This window comes from Rhinopithecus bieti, unplaced genomic scaffold, assembly GCF_001698545.2.
Source record: "Rhinopithecus bieti isolate Rb0 unplaced genomic scaffold, ASM169854v2 scaffold_7398, whole genome shotgun sequence".
NCBI classification, from domain to species: domain Eukaryota; kingdom Metazoa; phylum Chordata; class Mammalia; order Primates; family Cercopithecidae; genus Rhinopithecus; species Rhinopithecus bieti.
The window spans coordinates 2,405,155-2,424,360 of record NW_016805783.1 but is presented as its reverse complement, the minus strand read 5'-3'; the positions used below and the strand labels follow the sequence as shown (position 1 = coordinate 2,424,360).

General features: G+C 39.5%; 1 protein-coding gene across 5 annotated transcripts in view; it reads right to left on the bottom strand.

Moving 5' to 3' along the window:
- CAB39L (calcium binding protein 39 like) overlaps nt 1–19,206 on the bottom strand; it is a 138,844-nt gene that overhangs the window by 8,135 nt on the left and 111,503 nt on the right. For all 5 annotated transcript variants that reach the window (XM_017873768.1, XM_017873772.1, XM_017873770.1 and 2 more), the window contains one exon: nt 15,072–15,215. In XM_017873768.1, the coding sequence (XP_017729257.1) occupies nt 15,072–15,215 (144 nt within the window). The remainder of the gene's footprint in view (nt 1–15,071; nt 15,216–19,206) is intronic.

Sequence of the window (19,206 nt, the reverse complement as noted above, 5' to 3'; positions counted from 1 at the left end):
TAACATGAAGTCAATACTGGCTTAGGGTAGGTTCTACTCCAATGACTGGTGAACTTTGGACACAGAGACGCTTAGGAATATAGAGAAGAACGCCATGTGAAAATGGAAACAGAGATGCTTCTATAAGCCAGGGAGCACCAAGGACCTCTGGCAACCACCAGAAGCTGGAAGAGAAGCAAGGAAGATTTTCCTTGAGAGTCTCCAAAAGAAACTAATGCTGCCAACACCTTGATTTTGGACTTCTGGCCTCCAGAACTGTGTTCTCTGTTGTTTTAAGGCATTTGGTCTGTGGTCCTTTGTTATGGCAGCCTAGAAAACTAATACAAGTGTACCGCATTAGCAGAATATAGGGAAACCACATGAGCTTCTCAACTGATACAGAAAAAGAATTTGATAAAATCCCACACCTTTTCAGGACAAAAACACTCAACACAGAGGCTGGGTGCAGCAGCTCCTGCCTCTAAATCCAGCACTTTGGGACGCTGAGGTGGGCGAATCTCCTGAGCCCAGATATTCAAGACCAGCCTGGGCAACATGGCGAAACCCCCTCTCTACAAAAAATACAAAAATTAGCCAGGTGCCTGCCGTAGTGCGCTGGCTAAGAGTTCCCGCTACTCGGGAAGCTGAGGTGGGAGGATCAATTGAGCCTGGGAGGTTGAGGCCACAGTGAGCTGTGATGGTGCCACCGCACTCCTGCCTGGGCAACAGAGTGAGATGCTGTCTCAAAAAGCAAGCAAACAAACAAACAAAAAACACTCAATCTAGGACATTTGGATATTCACATGCAAAAGATGAAGCTGAGCCTTTACCTTACTCTAAATAAAAAGTAAAATCAATCAAAGACCTAAATATAAGAGCTAAAATTTCCACAGGAAAATACAGGGTAGATTTTCATCATGTTGGATTTGATAATGGTTTTTGAGATATGGCACCAAAAATGCAAGCAACAAAAGAAAAAACAGGTAAACTGAACTTCACCAAAATTGAAAACTTTTGTGTATCAAAGGATACTATCAAGAGAGTGAAAAAACACATAGAATGGGAGAAAATATTTGCAAATCATGTATCAGTTTGGTGTCTTGTGTCCAGGATATATAAAGAACTCTTACAACTTAACAACAACAACAACAACAAACCCATTCCAAAAAGGGGAAGAGAACTTGAACAGACATTTCTCCAAAAAAGATATACAAATGGCCAATACACACATTTTTAAAATCCTCAAAATCATTAGTTATTATGGAAATGCAAGTCAAAATCACAATGAGATACCACTTCGCACCCACTAGGATGGCTGCAAAAACAAAATAAAACAAAACAACAAAAAAACCCTGACAGTAACAAGTATTGCAAAGATGGACGGAGGTAAATTGAAACCCTGGGCCAGAAATGAAGACTCATGCCTGTAATCCCATCACTTGGGGAGGTTAAAGTGGGAGGATCACTTGAGCCCAGGAGTTGAAGTTCAAGACCAGCCTGAGCAACACAGCAAGACCCTGTCTCTACAAAAAATATAAAATATTAGTTGGGCATTGTGGTGCACATTGTAGTTCAGGAGGCTGACGCCACAGGATTGCTTGAGCCTGAGAAGTTGAGGCTGCAGTGAGCCGTGATCACACCACTGCATACCAGCCTGAGTGACAGAGGGAGACTGTGTCTCAAAAAAAAAAAAGAAAAAAGAAAAAAAAAGAAATTATTGCTGCTGGGAATATAAAATGACACAGCCTCTGTGGAAAATTGGCTGTTCCTCAATAAGTTCAACAATGAATTACCATATTACTGAGCAACTCCCTTCCTAAAAATGGAATACATTGTTCAAACAAAATCTTGTGTAGTAGTGTTCATAGCAGCACTATTTACAATAACCAAAAGGTGCAAAAAACCCAAATGTCCATCAACTGATGAATGGATAAACAAATTTGTGGTATACCCATTCAATGGAATATTATTTGGCCATTTAAAAGAATGAAGTACTGGGCTGGGCGTAGTGGCTCACACCTGTAATCCCAGCATTCTGAGAGGTCAAGGCAGGTGGATCACTTGAGGTGAGGAGTTCATGATCAGCCTAGCCAACATAGTGAAACCCCGTCTCTACTAAAAACACAAAAATTGGCTGGGTGTGGTGGCAAATGCCTGTAATCCCAGCTACTCGGGAGGCTGAGGCAGAAGAATCCCTTGAACCTGGGACGTGGAGTTTGCAGTGAGCCAAGATTGCACCACTGTGCTCCAGCCTGGTGACCCAGCGAGACCCTGTCTCAAAAAAGTAAAAATAAAAAAAGAATAAAAGACTGAAGTGCTGATGGATCATGCTACAACATGGATGTAGGCCACACACTGTATGATTCCATTAATATAAGATATCCAGAATAGGCAGATTCATGGAGCCAGAAAGCAGATCAATGATCACCAGGGGATGGGGGTGATGGCCAATGGGGTGTAACTGCTTACTGAGTACAGGGTTTCCTTTTGGGATGATGAAATGTTCTGGAACTAGATACTGGCGATAGTTGTACAACATCATAAATGCACTAACTGTTACTGAATTATACACTTGAAAATGGTTAATGCTGAATTTTATGTTATGTGAATTTTACCACAACAAACTAAAATTGTTACTTATATTAAAAAAAAGGGGGGGGAACTCCAGGCCTGTTTATACAAACTGCCTGACGTTTATGTAATACCTTTCAGAAATGCGTGGCTGCTCTGGTTAGCATTTGTTTACAAATGAGTTACTGTGAAGTTTTAGCTAAAAATTGCCTGGCATTTTGTGGTGACTACATAAATAACTCATGACAGTCTTTCTAAAAAAAAAAAAAATTAACTATAATAGACAAACTGATGTTGCAAACCAAAATAAATGTAAAATGTACTGGAATTTGCAGACAGGCGTCACTGGTTCAATTCCACTGAATTCATCCACTGTACCATAAACCTAAGGAAAATGCTAAGTTTGTGCCCCATTTTAAATTTTTTCTTGTTTTATTTTTTATGGCTTCTGAACCCTGCCGCCTCTAAAGGTAGTTGCTGATTGGAGTCAGCTAATGCAAGAGTGCCTGATTCCCTTGGGGCAGCCGGGACACTGGTCAAGCCCTGAGATGAACCCACTGATGATAAGAAACACACTTCTAATTCATAGATATAGGGAACCAAGTCTTTTGAATATTATGTCCATGATAGAATTTTTTTTGGTTGTCTTTGTTGTCCCATCTTACACACATATCCATTAATTTCATTCAAATTCTATTTTTTTAAATGTAATTTTCAAACCACCCCCAAACAAATGAAACTACCCAGGACTTCTCCTTTTAGAATGCCACCTTATTGCCTGTAACCCTTAGTTTACATAACATGCCTGAGAGATGTGATTTATGGAGTTCTCAGGCATGGTGAGAAGAAGGCAAATATCATGACCACAACTCAAATATTTTTAGTTTAGAAGACTGAAAATATTGCGCTCTCCATTTTAAAACTGAATGCATTGCATGGAAAATAAAATATCTACATCTTACACACATACCCATTAATTTCATTCAAATTCTATTTTGCCAACAGGGATTGAGCCAGACAAGGTATGGGGAAGTTAGCCTTCTGTGGTGCTGACCTCACGCCTTTGATGTGTGCTGCAAGCCTGGCATGCTCTGTATATGCTCCTGTTACAGTTACGTGGAAGTTACTCCAAGCAAAATCCCACCCTGTCGAAGTGTCAAATAAGGCAACCATATCCTTATTCATGTGACTACACATCTGAGTAATAATTTAGAATATTTTGACACAATACTTGCTAGTACTGATCAGAGACAATTAACTTTTTCCTGTTTAAGAAAGGACTTGATCCTTAAATCTGCAAGCTGGTTGGGTGTCTATGAGCATCACTGGGCCCACAACAGAATTAGACTGGACTCTACTGCACATCAAGGGAGGAAGAAAAACCCTGGGAAGGAAGTGAGGGTGGTGGAGGCCAGCAGCCTGGAAGTACAGGATGCTCTAAAAACCTCTAGAATCCTGTGAAATCCTCCTCCTCACTGCCACCATTCTTACCATCACTCTAATTACACAAGTTATACATGTGGAAAACTAGGGAAATAAAGAAAAGCACAAAAAAGAAAGTAAAAAACTCACTAACATAATTCCTCCACCCAGAGATAACCACTGTGAATACCTGGTGTATGTATGTGCAGCATTTTTTCCCGTGCACATCGCTATTTGTAGAAATATTTTAAATAAAACTGGGCTTGCATTCTGTACATAATACGTTGTAACCTGCTTTTTCCTTAATAATATGTATTTAATGCTTGTAGATTCTTCTTACATTACATGAGATGATTGCCATTTAAAAATATACATATCATCTGCTGAATCCTTGCTATGCACTGGGCATTGTGCTACACAGTTTATACGAATAGTATTCTTTTATCCTGACCACAACTCTGGGAGGAAGATACGATTTTTCCCTAATCTCCAGGTGAGGCTGAGAGAAGTTAAAGCAGCATCCCTGATCACTAAACTGTGTGTGCAGCGTGCACCTTCCGGGCAGTGCTGGGTGGTTCCGCCAGTGACTGCTGGACAGTACGGCTGCAGCTCCGCCCTCTCCATGTGTGGCAGTGACAGACTATTTGGTTCAAATGTTCTTAACTACTTATCTAAAGGTAGGGGTAAAGAGGGGAAAAGGGGCTTGGGGTCAAGCTATAATCACGTTTCTCATCTTTAAAACTGTTAAGTAAACTAGTGGACCAAAGAAATGGGAACCTGTTTTTTGCCCTCTTTCCAAAGTTTTTTCAGCATTTTAATGTTGCCTTTAGACAGCCAAATACAAGGTGGATGTCTGGACACTTCCTTAGAGTCACAGAACACGTTGATTTGAATTGAAAAATTCAAGCCTGTAGGCAGTTTTGTAAAAGGAATATAGCATAGTGATTACCTATATCTCACTGGGGTTTTTTAAAGGTTTTTTTAAAAACAGCTTTATTGAGATACAATTCACAGACTATATAGTTGATTCATTTAAAGTATACTTTTTAATGTTTTATAGTATACTCACATAGTTGTGCAATCATCACCAGAATCAATTTTAGAACATTTTATCATCCCAAAAGAAACCCTATACCCATGAGCAGTCACCGGCCCCGCCCCCGCGCCGCAACATGCTCCCAGCTCTAGGCAACATGAATCTATTTTCTGCCCTAGAGCTTTGCCTTATTCTAGACATTCATATAAATGGAATCATAACATACGTGGTTTCTATGACTAGCTTCTTTCATGTAGCACAGTGTTTTTAAGGTTAACCCATGTTGTAGCATGTTATGAATGCCACATCCTTTTTGTGGCCAAAATTGGATCGGGTTTTGAAAATATTCAATGAGTATGTCCTTGCAAAGTGTTTAGCAGAGCCTCTGGCCCACAGCAACTGCTCGTTACAGTTGCTTCTTCCTTCAACATGAAATCACTGCAGTGCCACATACAGCAGTAACCACTTTCCCAAATATTTACTGTTATGCAGATGTAAGTTATTAGGATTCATATTTAAACCCAATAGCTCATTTTAACTATTTTGGGTAAAATATTTTATCCTCCACCCAAAGAAAGAGTATACTAGTATTTCCTCTAATAATACTGTAAAAATTCATACTTCTAATATACTTTATCACAGTCAATTGTAGAAAGAATAGACTCTTGTCACTGGGAGGGACCTCAGGAACTTAGCTAACTCATCCTTCCACTTCAGACATAACCCACTGGTAATTCTTGGCAAACAAGAATGGATTCCTATTAGATCCCCTGAAAAGGTGATTCCATAACCATCCTCAATGACCTATTCCAGTGTCTACAACTCCCATTCTCAGGGAATTGGTTTTACTTATAGTCACTCTCCACAGCCTACTGAGATTGCTGCTGTTGGCTTGCATTATGATATTCTATGAGACGTGTGCTCTGCCCTCAAGTACCACTGTTAAATTTCTCTGTCAGTCTTCTTTTTTGGTGCGTGTTTTTAAATCTTTCCACATAGGTCTTGTTTTCCAAATAGCTCAATCATCTCTGTGGCTTCTCTCTGCTGAGCCTCTCTGTATTCTCTATACGCTCCTTCAGGTAAGCACCTCAGAGGAACTGTGGAGTCTTTCCTAGGATCCTTAAGCAAAAGTTATTTATCTGACGACATGGCCAACCTCAAGATTCCCAGAGCTGTCAATATAAACTTAATCCCAGTGAAATCTGACTCGAGTTGAAAAGAATACTGGGTTTGTGCATCAGGGGCCTTCACTCTGCTATCACTTGCTCACCCTGGATTTTTCTGCTCTTTGTGCTATCACTTTCTCAATTATTTTAGTTCCTTCCCAGGTCTGTGATACTGTACTTTTCATCACTGAGCTTTTAGCTGCTTATTCCTGGTTTCATCTACAATGGACAAATACTACAGCCATTCAGAATCCTTCCCGGAGGCCTTCAGCTCCATCGGCAGGTCCAGCGAGTGTGATGAGCACACACACTGCTGACCTCATTCTCCAAGCCTCAGAAGGAAATGTGGACCGGGACTTTCCAGGGGAAGCCGCCTGCACAAAACATAGATTCCAGACCTACACATTCTCACTTTCTGAATGGAATATGCCAAGAAGGAAAGATCTAAATATATTCTCAAGTCAGAATAGTTCTATTTAACTTGATGATGCTTGTCAAACATTTTGTCAGAAACATTTTTTTAAAAGACACTATATTACTACCCAGGACTCTGCTCTTGTCCGAATATTTGAAAACTAAACCAGTTTAGCATTACCAGATTTAGTAAACAGAAAGAGAGGATGCCCTATTAAATTCTATTTCAGACGAACAATGAGTAATTTTTTTAATGTAACTATGTTCCGTGTAGTGCTATACATTGTCCATCTCAAATTCAAATTGAACAGGGCATCTTGCATTTTATCTGGCAATCCTTCTCTGATTCAGAGGCACAGAGGCTCTCAGTTTCCTTCCTTTAAGAACATACATATTGGCTGGGTGCGGTGGCTCATGTCTGTAATCCCAGCACTTTGGGAGGCTGAGGGAGGCAGATCACTCGAGGTCAGGAGTCTACTTGGTGAAATCCCATCTCTACTAAAAATACAAAAAAAAAAAAAAGCCAGGCATGGTGGTGGGCGCCTATAATCCCAGCTACTTGGGAGGCTGAGCCAGGAGAATCACTTGAACCCGGGAGGCAGAGGTTGCAGTGAACTGAGATCACACCACTACACTCTAGTCTGGGTGACAGAGCGAGACTGTGTCTTAAATAAAAAATAAATAAATAAAAATAAAAACAGTTCTAAAAAAAGAAAATACATATTAATTTACTTACTCAGACATCACTTAAATAATTACTATGGGCCAAAAACCCTTCTAGCTGTTAGGAGATAGAGCAGAGAAAGAACAAGTCAGAGGAAAATTCCTGCTCGCAAAGAGCTTCTACGAAATAGAAAGGTATAGCAAAGAGGCCCTTTGCCATTTCGAATTTACCAGCCTCGGTTCCCCACATGTAAGTGGAGCTATGTAGAAGAAAGAACATGGGATTTGGAAGCAGAAGACAGCCTTGTCTGTGAGAGCTCAGGCTTGTCACTTAATCTCTCAGGCAGTTTCCTCGCCAGTGAAACAGGGACATCACACCTGCCTGACTTCATAGCTGGGGTGAGGATCATATGGAATTTTGTCAGGGAAAGTGCTCTGTACAAAATGTTAAAATGTTGTTAACATGGTTAATGCAATTGCTTTCATATTTTGGAAGTCAAATCTTTGGAATCTATAAATTTCATATAATTGTGGAAGTTACATAGGAAACTAGACATTTATCCCAAAATTATATGGAAAAGCAACTTAAAATTTTTTTTATTCTAGGTAATATTCACAAACATTCGTTTTCTTTACATACTACTGCAAAAATATTTCGTAAAGTAGGTAACATTATAAATATTCAGTAGCAGGATTATCAAAGCCGTAAGTAATATATTTATATACTTGTTTGATGACGTTGCTAAAGTTTGCCAGAAATACCCATTGCAAACCTTTCTATAAACAAATATGGAGTTGATTGTTTTATGAATTTTAAAGAAAGTATTTTAAAATAGAAAGGAGAAGTGAGGCCTTAATTATGACTTTTACATTTTCTCCTTGGCTTCTTTGTTAAATATGCAAAAGGGCAAAATAAGATCAAATGAGGATACAATAAAGCTGAATATTCAACACTGTTTAAAAGTAGTTGGTGAGACATTAAGTCAGAAGTTGGTACACTTTTCAATATAGTGTTACAATTTTAGGGGAAATTAGCATTATTAAACTACTTCATAGCCAATTCCTAAATTCAGTTGGTCTCAACTGCTTTCTCCATGAGTAGAGTTAGATTTGGTATGCCATGACCACAGTAGTTTGGTGTGCTAGAAAGTGGGTCCTTAGGTCAGGCGTGGTGGCTCACGCCTGTAATCCCAGCACTTTGGGAGGCCGAGGCAGGTGGATCACCTGAGGTTGGGAGTTTGAGACCAGCCTGGCCAACATGGCAAAACCGTGTCTCTACTAAAAATACAAAAATTAGCCAGGCGTGGTGGCGCATGCCTGTAATCCCAGCTACTTGGGAGGCTGAGACAGGAGAATCACTTGAATGTGGGAGGTGGAGGTTGCAGTGAGCCAAGATCACGCCATTGCACTCCAGCCTGGGCCACAAGAGTGAACCTCCATCTCAAAAAATAAATAAATAAATAATAATAAAAAATAAAAAAGAAAGTGGGTCCTTAAGGAAGTGAGTAATTCATGGTTAGTCCTTCACTAAATTAATCTGTAATTTTGTTTATTTCCAGTAAGACCACACGGAAACTATTCTCATTCTTGTTCTACATACTTTTTTGGCTGAACTGTCAACCTGACTTTTATATTCTGGAATAAGCTGGGGACAGAACTTCTTGTTTTCAAGGGAATAGCTATTATAGCCAACTGCTAGGATCTGAGTGACAGACTAGTGCCATATTTGGCACTGGCCATGCCTGAGTTCCAGCAGCTCTGAGCGAGCAAATGACACAGACCATTTTCTGCCACCTTACATGGTTTGGTGGGAAGGGGCAACATGGCCCTTTGGTATCTAGGTTAAAAGGGAAAGGAAAGGGAGAAGGTTATCTCATAATGGGTCCCTCAGTCCATACTGGGCATATCTCTGGAGAGTCAGGACCTGAGACAAAAGTCTCATGACCTAGTATCTTAGAATTAGAAGTCTAACACTTTCATTTTGCAAGTGAAAAAACGGATCCAGATGGATTTGCCCAAAGCGGCTGCTGGCAACTGAGACAGAACAAAGACCCTGCTCTCTTGACCTCCGTCGGGGCTTTCCCACCACACTATCCAGCTCACCAATAGTAGGAAGCACGTGTTGAACCTATTAGCAAGCTAATGAGAATCAGCTGTTAATAATCCAGTAAAGACATTTTCAGGACTGGGTTCCACATTCTTCGCACCCTACGAAAGGTGCTTTGGGGAAAAAAACCTATTAATTAAATGATGTGAAAATAATCCTAGGACTTAGCTGTTACTTTTTTCTAAATAACAAAATAGTTTTGGCAAGTAAACAATGTAGTTCATACTTCAGTGGAAGGAACATAGCCGGGGTACGGGGCAGGCCAAGTTACACACATACAAGTAAACAAGTGGTCAACTATTTTTAAACGTACTCACCCTGTCCAATGATTAGGTGACCCAAATTCTGATCTTCTCAGAGGATGGAAATAGGTTATTTTTATTTTGCAACCCACTGATTCCTTCTACTATATATAATACTGCATTTTTGAACAAAATTATATGAAGTTTATTCTCATTTAAACTTCTGTGGGAGCTGAATGACATGATACACAGCCTTCTTCAGTTCCTTCAGTCCAAGGGTCTTGAGAGGGCCTACCATTTTATAATGTGTAGGCATTTTCCAGGCCTACAGCACTCTATTTTTATTTCATTCATTTTTTTGAAACTTTTTATGAAATAATTCTAACACACAGAAGAGTACAGGAATAACATATCTGACTTCATATTCCCACTATTGGCTCTATCAAAATCTAATATTTTTTGCCATACTTGCCTTCAGATTTTTTTTTTTAATAAAACATTACAGGTATAATTGAAGGCTATTGGATACTCCTGTATGATATTGCTTATTCTCTCCCCTACTCCTTCTCCTGAGATGACCCCCTATCCTGAATTTGGCATTTGTCTTTCCCATGCAGTTTGTTTGTTTGTTTGTTTGTTTGAGACAGAGTCTCGCTCAGTCGCCCAGGCTGGAGTGCAATGGCACAATCTCAGCTTACTGCAACCTCTGCCTCCCAGGTTCAAGTGACAATCCTGCTCTAGCCCCACTGAGTATCTGGGACTACAGGCATGTGCCACTACACCTGACTACTTTTTGTGTTTTCAGTAGGGACTGGGTTTTGCCATGTTGGCCAGGCTGGTCTCAAACTCCTGGCCTCAAGTGATCCACCCACCTCCGCCTCCCAAAGTTCTGGGATTACAGCCATGAGCCACCGTGCCCGGCTTCCATGCATATTTTTGGACTCTAACTGCACATATATGAATCCACACTTAGTGTTCTTTTGCATGCTTTTAAACTTTAAATAAATGACATATTTAAATATTTGGTCATTCCAGTCAACAAAATGTTTCTAAGATTAGGCAAAGCAATCCACATAAATCTATTTATTTTAACCCATTATTATGCACTATTGTATGTGTGTAGCACAATTTATTTTCGCAGTCTCCCCTTGGTGCCCATGTATGGCTTTTCCCATTTTAAACAATGTTGCAATAAACATCTTTATACAGTAAGTCCTTAATTAAGGTGGATAAGTTCTTAGAAACTGTAACTTTAAGGAAAGCAACAGAGGAGGCAAACAATTTTTCCCACATCAAGCTTACAACAAAACATTGTTATTCGAGGACTTGCTGTAATGTACACAGTTTTGTTTAAAGTCCACTTCCAAGCACCTATCAACGATTTTAAGAGAGGACTTACTGTACATGACTCCTTATGCACGCGTCCAAGAGTGTCTCCAAGAAACTGCCTAAAAATGGATTTCAGAGTTGAAGGGTATCCATAGCTTCAAGAGTTTATTTTGCTAAACTGTTCTCCAAAGTGATTATACCAATTTACATAGTGTATGACAGTTCCCACTGCTGTCCAATCCTACAAAAATCTGATATTGTTGGATATTTTTGCCAATATGAAGAACATCAAGTGGTATCTCATTGATATTTTAATGGCCATTTCCACAATTACAAGTAAGAAGAACACCTATTTATTTGCCAATCAGGTTTCCTCATCTGTAAACTACCAACTTGTATCTTTTGTCTATTTTTCTGTTATTTGTTTTTTTTTTTTTTTTTTTTTTTTTTTTTTTGAGATGGAGTCTCGCTCTGTCACCCAGGCTGGAGTACAGTGACCAGATCTCAGCTCACTGCAAGCTCCGCCTCCCGGGTTCACGCCATTCTCCTGCCTCAGCCTCCCGAGTAGCTGGGACTACAGGCGCCCGCCACCTCGCCCGGCTAGTTTTTTGTATTTTAGTAGAGATGGGGTTTCACCATGTTAGCCAGGATGGTCTCGATCTCCTGACCTCGTGATCCGCCCATCTCGGCCTCCCAAAGTGCTGGGATTAAAGGCTTGAGCCACCGCGCCCGGCCTGTTATTTGTCTTTTTCTTAATGACCTGTCAGTTATATATGTCACATTCTATCCTGTCTTTTCACTTTATGACTTCTTTTTTGAACAGAAGTTTAAAATTTTAGTGTGGTCACATTTTTAAATATTTTCTATTATGGCTGGGTATGGTGGCTCATACCTATAATCCCAAAACTAGGGAGGCCAAGGCAGGAGGATCACTTGAGGCCAGGAGTTTGAGACCAGCCTAGGTAAAACAGCGAGACCTCATCCCTACAAATAATAAAAACAATTAGTTGGGCATGGTCAGGGCAGGCCTATGGTCCCAGCTACTCAAGAGGCTGAGGCAGGAGAATTGCTTGAGGCCAAGAGGTCAGTGCTGCAGTAAGCCATGATCACATTACTGCACTTCAGCCTGAGCAACATAGTGAGACCCTTTCTCAAGAAAAATTTCTATTATGTTTTGTGATTTTTTATTTCTTTTCAAAGGAATTCTTCCTACCCAAATATACAGAGAGCCTCTTATTTTCTCTTCTAAAAGTTAAAAAAAATTGCTTTTCAAGTGCAGATCTTTATCTAGAACTTATTTCTGTGTATACTGCAGGGTAAGATTCTCTACATGGACAACCCATTATCCAAGAAACATTTATTGAATACTTAACCCTTTCTTCACTGATTTATAATCCCTCCATGATCAAATATCAAGTTTCAGATTTATATAGGTTTACTTCTGGGCCCTCTACTCTGTTTTGCTGTTCTATTTATCAATTTCTAAACCAATACAACGCTGTTTTCATTTACTCTCAATCCAAAACAAGTCTTAATATCTGGTAGAGTAGATTCCTCTACTTCCTTCTTCAACATTGCCATAGATAATCCTAGGCTATTGCTCTACCACACAAATTTTAGAATCAGCTTGTCAAGCTCCAGGGAAAGTCTAGTTGGAATTCTGAAAGGAACTGAATAGAATTTATAAATTAGTTCAGGATTTTAATTGCTCTAATGGGTTTTTGGACAATAAATATATGCACTGGAGCTTCCAGATAGCCAAACGCATGCAGACTCCTGGAGGGTGGCTGCGCAGGGAAGGCATGGAAGCTCCATGCCCCTTTCCCCATACCTCACCCTATGTATCTCTTTAATTTAATATATATATATAATGAATTAATAAATATCTGGTGGCTGAAAGATCAACTAAAAATGTCTTATCTTTCAAAGCAACAATTACCTTAAAAACTGCCATGCTTCCCATTTATGGACTTACAAACCCTATCACTAAACATACTTTATAAAAACCGAAGCCAGGTGCCATGGCTCACACTTGCAATCCTGTAACTAAGCAGCTTAACTTCAAAACACATTTTAAAACCTTTTCTCCCCTTTCTCCTGGGTTTAAAGATGTAACCTTGAAGCAAACTGCAGAAGCTTTTTCCCTTAGTTTTAAAATAGACTCCATGTCCCAGCCCTTTCTCACTGTCTATATTCCCTTCACATTTATCTAACTGCATGCTGGTATCTAATTATCTGCCTACTTAGAAGTTCCAGGGGCTAAACTTGAATCTTGAGTCAGACAGACCAAGCTTGGAGACCCAGCTGCAAAATTCCAGAGATAACTTCAGGGTGGCTAGTCCACAATCCAGCCATTGTTGAGATGACGCCAGCCTGCTTTCCACCTGGACTGGGACCCAAGACAGCCACCAGAACAAGAAACACAGACACTGTACTCAGCATAATTTTTACACGCTTTCCATATCATGTTTTCTCTTTTTAAAACCTGGCCTTGCCCCTAAAATTCAAAGTAGTTGCGTTGGCTGGGAATCTGGCCACTTTCCTATTATTAGTTTTGGCTAATAAAGTCACTTTCTTTTTACGAGACCTCCTCTTGTTAATTGGACTCTGCATGTGATGAGCAATCTGACTTGTGTTCAGTTACAATCCCAGCACTTTGAGCAGCTGAGGCAGGAAGGTCACTTGAGCTTAGGATTTTGAGACTAGCCTGGGCAACATAGCGAGACCCTGTTTCTTCAAAAAATAAAAAACTTAGCTGGGTGAGGTGGCCCATGTCTACAGTCCCAGCTACTTTAGGAGGCTGAGGTGAGAGAATTGCTTGAGCCTAGGAATTTGAGGCTGCAGTAAGCCATGATCACACCACTGCACTCTAGCCTGGGCAACAGAGCAAGACCTTGTCTCTGAATTTAAAAAAATAAATAAGATTTTAAAAGATTTTTAGAAATAAGAACCAAAAAATTCTGGGACTCTCTGAACTCTTATTTACACTCTAGATATCTATCATACGGCAAGAATTTTAAATATTAAAAAAAATTAGCTGGATGCATAAAATGCACACTGTAGTATTACTTAAGAGTAGGAAAAAATGAAAATAACCTAAATATCAATGACAAGAAGAAATATACCCAATGATGCACTACGATGGTGAGAAAAATAATGGCCCTAAAAATTACTTATAGCAATAATGAAAATGGTTACTTATGGTATAGCATTAAGTAATAAAATTAGGATATCAATTGTTAGTACAATGTGAATACAGCTGTAGAAAAACTCTGGAATGTGTGCACAGGAAAATAAAATGTACTAAACTGTTTACAATAGTTAGGCTGGGAATACAGAATTACAAATAGAATTCTCCCACCTACCCCACCTGTTAAAAAATCTATTGTAGGGTCAAGTGTGGTGGCTCACACCTGTAATCCCAGCACTTTGGGAGGCCAAGGAGGGTGGATCACGATGTCAGGAGATCAAGACCACCCTGGCTAACACGGTGAAACTCGCTCTACTAAAAATAAAAAAAAAAATTAGCCAGGAGTGGTGGCATACGCCTGTAGTCCCAGCTACTCAGGAGGCTGAGGCAGGAGCTGAGGCAGCTACTCAGGAGGGAGGCAGGTGAGCTGAGATCTTGCCACTGCACTCCAGCCTGGGCAACAGAGTGAGACTCAATCTCAAAATAAATAAAATAAAATCTATTGTCTAAAGAGGCTACTTTTCTATCATAACAAAATACATTGTAAAAAAAATAATAATATTAATAAAGTGAGTAGTACCCCGCTGTGTCTTCAGGGTGTCATTTAAAGTTCAAAGAGACAGTGCTTGTACGAAGCAAAGTATTCAAGTCTGACACTCAGGGTTTGGGATCTAGCTCAATCACTGATTGTTTTAGAAGTTTTGGGAAAGAGTATCACGCATTTTCTCTGTGAAAAAATAAAAATATTTAGATGTGTGGATTAGTCAGCAAACCTTTATGAATGGTTATTCATTAACATAACTCTGAAATTTCATTTAAATCATACAAAACACAAAGACTGCCTATTTCATTTTCTTTCAAGTATGAAAGAGAGTAAAGAGCAGGGAGTTTGCCATTTGGAACTGGGAAAAAAATTGCCTATAACATTGTTTCCAGAGCTTGTACTTTTTACCTTAAAAACATGAAAGGCTTCAAACTGGATGTTGGGACTTTTATCCCGAAGGAGGTTCATCATGAGTTTCAGGTTCTCCGGCTTGCTGATGTACTTTGTCATGATGGCAAAGTTGTGACGGTCCAGGATCAGCTCCCCTAGCAGCTAGAGGAAAACACAAAACCAAAGCTGTAATCTCAGAGCCACCTGACTCAAAACACAGCTCACGTCTTCTCACTGAAAAACAAAATACAAATGTGCATAAGAATGGTGTCATGAAAAAAATTAGAGTGTCCTTAAGTGCATCTTAAAGCACAGGCATAAACGCAGTAGTTATTGAGTAAGTTTTTCACACCGTTTTGCTTATCTCAGTGCTTAGTACCTTTCTTTAGTCGGTCTTAGATGCAGCTCACCTAGAGCTAGGCAGAAATAAATTTATGGTTTTCAATACTTACTTAATTATCTTACTTCCCACTAATGTATTGCTGCATAGGCATTCAGGTAGAAGGAATAACAAAATTGGTACCATAATGATGCCTTCTTTACCTGCACAAATGTACACTAGGAGTTCACTATTAAGACAGTTTGTTAAATGACTCTTACATTTCCCCGACTTTTATTATGAAACCTGATATAAAGTCAGAAAAAAATAACTCACCCCAAATCCATATCAAATTTAGTAAGTGCAGCAAGTTTTTATTACGAAGCAAAGCAAAACATTTTTTGGTGACAAATTAATAGTTCCCCAAATACAGCATTACCCTAAACAAAAAATAAAATACCCAAACTAAGAATAGTTGAAGACCCCCTAGCAACATGGCTGAATGTATTGCTGCTCTATCTCAGCAACTTTTTGTTCTCACCATAATTCTGGAGAACAGAATTACAGCCCCTTGGCTGCTGTGGCAATTCCTAAAGCTTCAGCAGCCAGGGGGCTGAAACATACTGTAACATAATTTTATATAGAAGATATGTTTAGTTTTCAAATGTCCTATTTACTGGACTTTTTCTGAAGGGCTTGGGAGAGTAACACATAGTTACATGGTTACAGAAATCCTGGATGGGAAGAAAAGTGCACATCAAACTGAGGGCCAACTGTCTATCAAAGGAATCCCAGATGTGTGCAAGCATCTGGCTGCCAGTAAACCACCACCTTGCCTCTGATGTATCTTTTGTGTATTTAACATGTAAGAAGTACACAACCTGAGGTTATTTTAATGCATGAAATAACATTTGTTAAACCTGAAAAAAGGATGACCCCTGTTGGATATTGGCTGGTCACTAGTTATTCTCATACATATGGAATAGCAACCATGTAGTCAAATTGTTAATCTGCATCCTCCTTCATCTTTCTGTAGCTTCTAAAGCTAACCTAACACCTTCTGGAAACTTTCTTTGCTCCTGGTTTCTGACCTTGTGCAGCTTGTTCCTATGCTACCTCTTCTATGGCTCCCTTGCCTTTTGCACTACTTATGCAGCAATTTTCCAAGCTGTACACTTGGATCTGCTATCTTTTATCTCCCAACAGTCTCATCTATACCCATGGGTTCAACTGTAACATCTAGGAGGATGTCTCCCAAATCTACATTTCTAGTCTCAGCTTCTTTCCTAAACTCTGGACCCACATTTCTAACTGCCCACTGGGCAGTCCCACTTGAACACTGCTGGACTGTCACACTTAGCATCTCTAAAAGCAACTCCCTTTCTTCTCTTTGTTAATGGCATCAGGAGCTACCCTCCTCCGGTTGGGAAGAGAGCTGAAGTCTTCCTTAGCTCCTTTCTTTTCCTTGCTCCTCACATCAAATCTCCATCCAAGACCTACCAATTTTCTGTTTTTAAGTGTTTCTTGAACACCTTTCATTCAGCGTTCACAGCCAGTAATCTCATTCAAACCCTCACTACCTTTCAGCTGACCTACTGCCACAGCATGCAAAATGGTCTCTCCTTCAGTCTTTACCTAATCCATGCTGCACATTTTGTCAAATCTTCCAAAAATCAGTATTTGTTACCAATTCCACTTAGATTAGAAAGTGAATGAATAAACAAGCAAATTCCTAGATTCCCATAGATTTAGGAAAAAAGTAAACTCATGAAGATGCCGTTCCCAGCCTCTGTGATGTGGAATCATTTCTCTTGCTTCCTTTCCTCGGCTCCCTTCCTCCATCTTCCCCGCTCTCCTGTCTCTGTGCGCGGTGGCTCAAGCCTGTAATCCCAGCACTTTGGGAGGCCGAGACGGGCGGATCACGAGGTCAGGAGATCGAGACCATCCTGGCTAACACGATGAAACCCCATCTCTACTAAAAAATACCAAAACTAGCCGGGCGAGGTGGCGGGCGCCTGTAGTCCCAGCTACTCGGGAGGCTGAGGCAGGAGAATGGCATGGACCCGGGAGGCAGAGCTTGCAGTGAGCTGAGATCCGGCCACTGCACTCCAGCCTGGGCGACAGAGCGAGACTCCGTCTCAAAAAAAAAAATAAATAAATAAAAATAAAAAAAAATCTTGAGAAACACTTTCACCTCTTCTCTGCCTGTTCAAACCTGGCCCATCCTCTCAGAACTAGCTCAGACATCGTCTTCGGGAAAGCCCTTCCTCTTCTCTACAGTTGAATTTGCTTTGCCTTGTAGTGCAGAGTTATTTGTGACCCTGTTTAAAGAATAAACTGCATAAGGGCGTGTTTCAAATCCCCTTACAACCTAACTGTGTGATGTGCATGGGTATTGTTGGGGAAATAAAAAGTCCTACCCACATATCCAGAGCACAATACAGTAACTAATCTCTGAAAGAGACTGCAAACAGACAAAACTGTCCCTTATTACAGTCAAGCAGCTACAATCCATTACATACATATATCCTCAAGCTGAAGGGTAACCTGTCCACTAGGGGAGGACCTGACTACCATTTCTGTGCACTCTTTCATGGTTCACCCTAATGCATCTAGCAAATGAGGTGACCATTTGTTTTAGCTATTTATCTGAATAATAAAACTTCTCTTATCTCTCTGACAAGCAAATAGTTGCAGTTTGGAAAACAGCACCTAGGTTAAACTCTCCTCGTGACAGGGAAACAGTATTATCTTCCTAGATGCTTATATTTCAAAGGTATGGCTTCCAGACCCTCCAAAAAGAAAAAACAAAAACTAAAAAACTTCTGGGTTGTAAGCCTGTCAACAGGCTTACTTATCTTCTAAAGATCTATAAAGAATCAAATACTGAATAGACACATATGTATCATATACACACATGTTAAAAGGCTTCAGCAAAAGGAAAATTTCATTTTTAAAAATTTACATATACATAATAAACATTTGTTGAAGTTACATTTATTAGTTAAGTTCAGATTAGGTCACTTCAATTTTTATTAACTGGGAATACCTACATATAAATTCTATCCAATCTATCCTCTGCTAATAGAATTTCACAGTTTTTCTGAAACAATTAATTGTGCTAATTCAACACTAAATCTTTTAGCCATTAAATGTTAATCTATTTTAATATTAACAATGACAAAATCCAGCATTCCAGAATAATACAAAGCACTATAAAGCAATACTATACCAAGTAAATGGAAAACACACATATTTTACTTCTTTAAAGTTCTTATTTTGTATGTCTCATAGTACTTAGTTAAGCCATACAGCAAGTGGAAATAAGTTTCTTAGAAACTTAAGTGTTTTAATGAAATTGACCAGAGCCCAAAAAATTCCCGTTTCCACCAAGCTTCTTTTGAATGATAATCTTTCTTGCTGGTAATTAAATGCCAGGCCTCTGCAGAAGAAAAAAAATTCCTAAGCTCTGCCACATGATTAAAAGGAATTTCTCTGTTAATTATTCTTTATTGACACCAGGAATTAAGCACCCTAAGGCAGTGCAGGAAAATTTAGAATATGATTAACAAAAGGCAGCAGGTAGCAAGTACTTTGGAATCAGAAAATAGCCTAGTACTTAAGACAGTTTATTACTTACAAAGTTGCTAGATAATAATCTAACCTCTCTTGTTTCCTGCAATTATGAAACATCTATGTAAAAAGTATTACAGAATCCATTTATATATAAACACAGTTGTGTCAAAATAGAATATACTGCTACCACAGATCTAATTACCAAAAGGAAAAACCAAAATTGCATCAGTGGAGCTTCCAGAACATTTTTCTAGCACA